This window comes from Bidens hawaiensis, unplaced genomic scaffold (assembly GCF_021521415.1).
Source record: "Bidens hawaiensis isolate Kalapana, Puna unplaced genomic scaffold, B.hawaiensis_p1.1 tig00037287_1, whole genome shotgun sequence".
NCBI classification, from domain to species: domain Eukaryota; kingdom Viridiplantae; phylum Streptophyta; class Magnoliopsida; order Asterales; family Asteraceae; genus Bidens; species Bidens hawaiensis.
The window spans coordinates 83752-92153 of record NW_027496518.1 but is presented as its reverse complement, the minus strand read 5'-3'; the positions used below and the strand labels follow the sequence as shown (position 1 = coordinate 92153).

The 8402-nt window shown below is 35.3% G+C and overlaps 1 protein-coding gene across 1 annotated transcript; it reads left to right on the top strand.

Moving 5' to 3' along the window:
- The first annotated feature begins 243 nt into the window (after positions 1-243).
- On the top strand, positions 244-7950 carry LOC143589262 (MACPF domain-containing protein At4g24290-like). Its single transcript, XM_077070084.1, has 7 exons — positions 244-854; positions 3295-3533; positions 3629-3830; positions 4617-4685; positions 5495-5681; positions 5795-5961; positions 7177-7950. The coding sequence occupies exons 1-7, from the start codon at positions 603-605 to the stop codon at positions 7870-7872; spliced, it is 1812 nt and encodes a 603-aa protein (XP_076926199.1). The 5' UTR covers positions 244-602; the 3' UTR covers positions 7873-7950.
- The last annotated feature ends 452 nt before the right edge of the window (positions 7951-8402 follow it).

Below are 8402 nucleotides of genomic sequence, written 5' to 3'. Positions count from 1 at the left end.
CAGAATAAAAGACTTATAAACCAAGTCTTATGATCTTAAGCATGAACAAACTTCAGTAATTGCAATACATACTTCAAATAAAAGACTGCAAATAGTCTTTAATTTTAAACTAGACTCCGACATTACGCGCTTAACCAAACTCTAAAAAGTTGGCTCCCGTTAAATAAACTTCAAAAAGCTGGCTTCCGTTACTACTCTGTTCTTATTTTCATCAAAACTGAGTCTCAATGCTAAAACCCGACCCATGTTACACTCAACAACTTCATGATACCAATTACCAAACCAAAGACTTCACATTTCCTAATTTAACTACTCCAATCACCTAGTTTTACACAAACATATACATATATCTTAAAAAGTATAACTCGTTGTCTCCATAAATGATAAATCTAATGATGTGTGTATACCCTTTTGTCCTCCCAACACCTTCTTCAATACCCACAATCAATATTCAAATCACCACCCACTCGTGTCGAATCCACTATCAAATTCCTTAAATAATATTATTACTTATTAAACCTGCTCAAAACCCACCTAGGGCTCATCATGCATTTGTGAATTAAACATTTAATTTTACAATTTCTGACAATTTGAAGGTGAAAATGGCGTTAAAGTTTCCAGCTTTAGAAGCTGCAAATGCTGCGATTCAATCAATTGGATGTGGGTATGATATCTCGTTAGATCTGAGGCTTAAGTACCGGAAATCAGAGTATAGGTTGATTGAGATTGATGAGGATGAAGGTAGGGACATTGTGCTTCCTGGTGGGATTGTAATCCCGAGTGTTTCGAAATCGATTAAGTGCGATAAAGGCGAACGAACTCGGTTTCGGTCTGATGTTATTCCGTTTCAGCAGGTAGTAACCGTAGTATGATTATGATAGATGATTTTACTGATTTTGGACCCCGACCCGGACCCGTTTAATGATACTCTTAGGACTTGGGAACCGACCCTATTGTAAATAACCGGGTCGGGTCTCGGTTTATGCTCACCCATATAGGAGCAAATGGGCCAGACCTGCAAAGTGGGGTTAATGGTATTGTTGGAACCCGGGAACCGACCCTATTGTAAATAACCGGGTTGGATTGATTCGGGTCTTACCCGGTTTATGCTCGCCGATATAGGAGCAAATGGGCCAGACTGCAGCCCGGGCCAATGGTATTCTCAGGACCTGGGAACGGTCTTGTTATAAATAACCGGGCCGGATCAATTCGGGTCTTACACGGTTTATGCTCACTCATATAGGGGCAAACGGCCAGACCCGCAAGACCCAACCCAACCCAACCCGGACCGTTTAATGGTATTCTCAGGACCCGGGAACCGACCCTATTGTAATATAACCGGATCGGATCGGTTTGGGTCTTACCTGGTTTATGCTCCCCCATATAGGAGCAAATGGGTCAGACCTCCAGACCGGTTTAATGGTATTCTCAAGACTCGAGAACCAACCCTGTTATAATATAACCGGGTGTGATTGGTTCGGGTCTCGCGGGTTTACCTGGATTATACCACCCTTAATTTTGGATAACTAATTATTATGATGTTTGAAATTTGGAAACAGGATCAAATACATTTTATTCTTAACATGAAAACAGTGAGAGCCAATTTGCTGTTATTATTATGTTTATTTTTATAAGTGTTTTCTGTTATTTTTCGTTCGTATTTGCTAATTTTCGATTATGAGACGTTATAAGTATTTGTTATTTATATTTTGTTGTTATTATTAAATTTTTTATTTTGCTGATATAAATATATGTTGGTATTTGCTGTTATTATTTTTTTCTTGATTTTGATTCTTTTGTTGTAATTTTTAGGTTTTTTTCTTTGTTATTACAAATAATTGTTTATTGTTTATGTAGATTGGTATTGTAGTTGATATTGTGTCTTACGTTATCATTTTTTTATAAATTGTTATTATTTCCTACATTCTCATGTTAGAACTAAAATGTGATGATTATTATTTGTTTTTTACTTGAAATGGATAATTTTGTTGTTTTTGTTTGTGAATGGGGCCATATTATTGCTTTGACATTATTGTTGTAATTGATGTGCTTGTGGAGATATGATCTTGTTTACTGCATGCAGGTTTATTTGTTTTTATTCTTTTTTTTGTATTTTGTTTTAATTTGGTTTATGTTGAAATTTTTTGTGTCCTTTTTTTGTTTTGTTTTGTTTTTTCTTTTTGTTTAGATTATGTTAGTAGGGGTGGTCATGATTTGGTTTAAACCATGAAGCTGATGTGAACATATATATAAAACCTTTATTTAATTCATTTTGATGATCATATAATTAATCCAACACTGTTTTCTATATTATTCATTTTGTTGATCATATAATTAATGAACCAAGTTTTCTAAATGTCCCACCAGAGCAACTCAAAGTTCTTTTGTTCCTCTAAAGTCATTAAAATTTCATTTTTTTTTATTTTTTTATAGATGTTTAAATGCTTTTAAAAAAGGAAAATTGGAAATAAATAATCCCACCTTTTGTGTATTGGCCGATAATAATCCCACCTTTAAAAATCACTAGCAATGGTCCCACCTTTTAACTATTTTTGTCTCACTGGTCCTCCGTTAAAAAATACTTAACGTCGTTATGTCTTTTCCCTAGTTTCAAACCAATGTTTTAGGGCTTTTGATCGGAAGAACGATATGAGTCGACTGATGTAAAACTTATTTCGAAACAGTGATTCAAATGGCTTAATTTTTGTTAATTGGAAATTCAAGCACCCGAATTGAAACATTGTTTCGTCGTTTGGATCACCATTTCGAGATAAATTTTACATCAGTCGGCTCGTATCGTTCTTCCGATCAAAAGCCCTAAAACATCGGTTTGAAACTAGGGAAAAAACATAACGACGTTAAGTATTTTTTAACGGAGGACCAGTGAGACAAAAATAGTTAAAAGGTGGGACCATTGCTAGTGATTTTTAAAGGTGGGATTATTATCGGCCAATAAACAAAAGGTGGGATTATTTATTTTCAATTTTCCTTTAAAAAATAAGTGAGGCAAATAAACATATATGAATCATGGTTACCATTTAATATTATTTGACTTAAATTGAACAATTATGAAACTAGGCTATTATTTAGTGAATCTTTTTTCTTCACTATTATTGCTCACCTCAAGGTAGTTTGAAAAAAAACAATCACTAATTTTAACAAGGATTCATATATGTTTATTTTAGATCACTTCATTTTATAAAAAAATTAAAAGTTTATAATAGTTTTGGTTACATTGCCACATTGGTTGTGTATAACCAATGTATATAAATTTTTGAATTTGTTAATGTGCAGATGTCAGAGCAGTTCAACCAAGAAATATCATTAACGGGAAAAATACCTTCGGGCCTCTTTAACTCAATGTTTGAATTTTCGGGAAGTTGGCAAAAAGATGCAACTAATACTAAAACCCTAGCTTTTGACGGCGTTTTCATTTCATTGTACACCGTGGCATTAGAAAAACCCCAAATGGTACTTTGTGATCATGTCAAGAAAGCGGTCCCGTCCTCATGGGAACCTGCATTGTTAGTAAGGTGCGGTTCAAAACTATTTGACCCATTTAGTTGATCCACTGTCAAACAAACTACATGGGTTGACCCGTTTTTATCCTGTTTTGTTGTTTTCGCAGGTTTATTGAGAATTTTGGGACTCATGTGATTGTCGGTGTAAAGATGGGTGGAAAAGATGTGATATATATGAAGCAGCAGCACGCCTCATCTTTGCAACCTGCTGATGTGCAAAAGAAGTTAAAGGCAATGGCGGATAAGAGATTTTTGGACTTTGATGAACAATATGCTATTGATTCTGAACATGCTTCTCACAATGACAAGGTATGTGTGTGTGTATTTATGTATGTATTAACGTCTTTTGGTGAATTATATAACTGCCCGATACGTGGTTTTAACTACTATATATAATATCACTCGATTTCTCTTCATAAATGGTACAATTCAGTATAAATACTATATGATGTTGACCCGGCCCATTTTGACTGACGCTCACGTAAATTCGCGTCACTGCTTATTGAACATGCACATGTATTATATGATAAATCATATACGGTAGATCCGTCTTAGATTTTTGCATGTTGTTTCAGAGGTCAGGTTGTCATCTTCAGTTTTTTTTCTTAATACTTCCAAATTAAGGTGCAGATTAGTAGTAATATTAAACTAGTATGGCCTGCTAGTGTCTAATTAAACTAATTTTATTCTTTATTTTACCTTTCATGAAGCTTAATTAAACTAACTATGCGGGTCAGGCCCATTTTAGAGCTTTATAAACAATTAATGTGTCAAACATAATAACAATAACTATACGTTACAATAATAATCTAACCCTTTTTAGGAAAAGACAATTTAGGAGGTAATTCTAATCCACTTTCTATACACGTTTGACCTTTCTCGTTAAATCTTTTTGAATATGGATATAATTTTCAATCTTTTTGTACTATTAAATCTTTTACGAGTTAAAAATTGTTCTACGTGTAATGTCAATGTAATCTATAGATATACTGGGTATGATTGTTGTATCTATAAATATAATTCAAATAAGTTTCTTCACTTCCTTATGTAAATGGTTTATAAGTTATAACCACTATCTTGTTAATTTCGTTTCAGTATGAGATAAGAGAGCAACGGCTAAGGTTTGCGGATGCTGATCCCTCGAGCTCTTATTCTTATAAGGAGGTATCCATTTACATGTATTTTTGGTTATATGGTATGAATTGAATGTATATCATTTGTATTACACATACATATATGGTAATATATAGTGTTATGTTCAACTGAGAAACGCCACAAATTTGAGGACCATTTTTTTAATGAGAACCACTTCATAATCATTGGTGTTTGTGAATCATGGGTTGGTGGGTTGAACCTGACAAACACAAAAACTTACACAAACCCGGACACGACATGAAACCCGAAAATCGTGTCACACGCATGAACTCAAACACGAATACACGATACTTGCATTTGCGGGTTGACATGAACACGACCCGTTTTACTTGAAAAATACCTTTTTTGCATATCAACACTATAAAATTTGAACTTATACATCTCAAATTTATTTCGTTGTAGTGACTATTTTTTAAAATAAGCCAGTTTATTTTTACAACGTTTAAATTTTGGCTTAAAAGAATATCAAATAGTTAAGTTATTGCATAAACACATTTTAAAAAATAAATAGATGTGTTAAACGGGTCAACTCATGAACACTGGTTGACACGAATATGACCCGTTTACTATACGTGTTCGGTGCTCATGGGATCAACGTGGAACTGGCCCGAACCCGTTTAGACCAAACTCAAACCTACGAATATCGTGCTAAGTTTGTGTCATGTCAGAAATTCGCATCGTTAGATGGAATGGTTAGATTGAGGGAGCCATTGTGATTGCTTAGGTTTTTTTGCTGTTTTTCACCTAAAAGTGTTTCTGTATGCATATGTATATATGTGTGTGTATGTAGTTAAATGGTGATCTCAATTTGCTTGCAGGATCTTGTAAGCATTTGCAAAAGGAGAGGCGGGAGTGACGACCCGAACCTAAACCATAACGAATGGTTGCATAGCGTACAATTAGAGCCCGATGTCATCACAATGTCCTTCATTCCAATAACCTCGTTGCTCAATGGCGTTTCAGGAAGCGGATACTTGAGTCATGCCATAAATCTCTATTTACGCTGTAAGCATTTGTACGGGCCGGGTTGGGTTGACTTTAAACGCTTCTAATTGTACCCGTTTAGAGATAAAACATAACTCAAAATGGGTCATTCATAAGTCAGGGGTTTGTTACAGATAAACCGCCAATCGAAGAACTGCATCAGTTTTTGGAATTCCAGTTACCGAGACAGTGGGCCCCGGTGTTCAGTGATCTGCCCCTTGGCCCACAACGTAAGCAGAGAACTACGGCTTCTTTGCAGTTCAGTTTTTTTGGGCCCAAGCTCTACGTGAACACCAATCCGGTAATACAAAGTTTTTAGTCTTTGGATTAACAAGTGGGGTGAAAAGTGAATATAAGCCGGGCCCGAACTTGTTTAAGCTCAAGCTCAGCTTCAGCTCTTTTGACTTATGAGGGATCGAGCTTGGCTTGTTTCAAGCTATATTTCTGAAGCTCGTGAGCTCACGAGCAGTTTTTCACGGCCAAGCTCGTCTCGTTTATTTTACATCAGTTATTAATATACATATATAATTATTTTTTAATAAAATTTAGTTATTTTTATTAAATTTTATATGTAATAATAATTAATATATATATATACACACACACTAGATTTTATCCCCCGTATTACGGGGGTTGTTTTACATTATTCGTTTTTAATATTTATATATATATATATATATATATATATATATTTGGATTTTAATTTTATTTATTGTAAGAAAGCTAATAATTAACATACTTGAGGTTTGATGATAAAATGGTTTCACAAATAAATGATATGCTATAATCCGGTTTAAAATTCTTTATTGTAAGAAAGTTAATAATATACTTAGGGTTTGATGATGAAAGAGTTTCATAAATAAATGATATATTAAAACTCGTTTAAAAGATATCTGGATTTGGTGACCCATGACCCGCTTATGTTTTTTACTATAAAATTGTTTATTAATTATAAATAATATCTTTTTCTTTTTAATTTGGATATTAAATTTTAGTATATCCCTATTTTATAGGATTTTTACATCAAATAATTGGTAAGATTAATTTTTAATTTAATGAGATGTTATAACCCGTTTAAGAGCTATCTGGTTTTGGTAAGACCCATACCCATAAATTTGGGTTAAATCAATGAGAGGCCTCCATTTAAAAACTAAGCAATCTAGTGGCTTCCATAAAAGGGGGGAGCGACCACATCGCGACACGTAGGATTTTAGGGTTTTGGTTTATATATATTATGGATATATATATATATATATGCTTAATATAATAAATAAAAATTATATAAGCAAAGGCTCGTTTAGGCTCGTGAGTCGGCTCAAACTCGATAAGTGAAAAGTTCCGGTCGGGGCTTGTTTATTAAACAAATTTTTATAGGCGCGTTTAAGCTTGGCTCAGTTTGATCTTTTATTGAGCCAATCTCGAGTAGCTCATGAGCGGCTTGACTCGTTTACACCCTTTAATTAGCATACTCTGTTTTATTTACCCTGTTGACTTTTTTCAAATTTTTGCGAAACAGGTGGATGTGGGTAAGAGACCGGTGACGGGTCTCCGACTTTACCTGGAAGGTAAACGAAGCAACCACTTAGCAATCCATTTACAACATCTCTCCTCTCTCCCGACTGTCTTCCAGCTACAAGACGAAACCCGACACTTTAACGAGGAACCATACAACCACAGATATTACGAGAAAGTCCAATGGAAACACTTCTCGCATGTCTGCACGGCCCCAGTGGAAGCCGATGACGAGTTATCAGTTGTCATCGGGGCCTACTTACATGTCAGGTATCACGGGTTTAAAAAAGTCCTCTTTTTACGTCTCCAATTCTCAACAGTACTCGGTGCAGCAGCAATCAAGAATCCTGAGTGGGACGGGTCTCCGGGGTTGGCCCGCAAATCAGGGCTGATATCGACTCTAATAAGTCACCATTTCACAGCGGTCCTGAAACCGCCACCTCAGCCAGCTGAGGTTAATATAAACTCTGCTGTGTACCCGGGAGGCCCGCCCACGCCCGTTCAAGCACCGAAGCTGTTGAAGTTTGTGGACACTACGGAAATGACGCGGGGCCCGCAAGATACACCGGGGTATTGGGTGGTATCGGGGGCTCGGCTTGTGGTGGATAAAGGGAAAATCTCGCTCAGAGTTAAGTATTCTCTGCTGACTGTAATAGTATCAGATGATGATGAAGAAACAGGGGTGGGGCCCTTTTGTTAGATGCTGAGGTTAGATTGTATTTGGTAGGTTGGTTGAGTTTGATGTTTTGAGATGGCATGGTAGTATAATGTTGTTTGTTTAATGTTGGTTATTGTCTCTATCTTGGTTGGTTTGATGACGGGGCGCAATGACAGACTCAGAAATCTTTTTCAGCTGGTCAGAAAATTTTGAGAGTAGGACATTTTCATTATGTGTCAAGTCGGGCCGTGTAACATAATAAACACAAGTTTTATGTTTCAACGTATTACCTAAATACCTAACTTTAAACTAAAATACACATTAATATAAGTTATAGTAATATCCAAATCTACCATATAATCATCTAAGACAATAATCACATAAGTAAGCTAATAACCGGTATCCTAATCGAATTTTTTATTAAATAATAGACAAAAAATCAAATATTAAAGTAAAATTAATATGAAAAGTTAAAAACTAAGCTCGAATTCAGTTGCTAAGTTTGAGATTAATTCAACAGTGGGCGAGCGAGTGGCAACGACATTGCGGCAAGTGTGGCAGTGTCAACGACA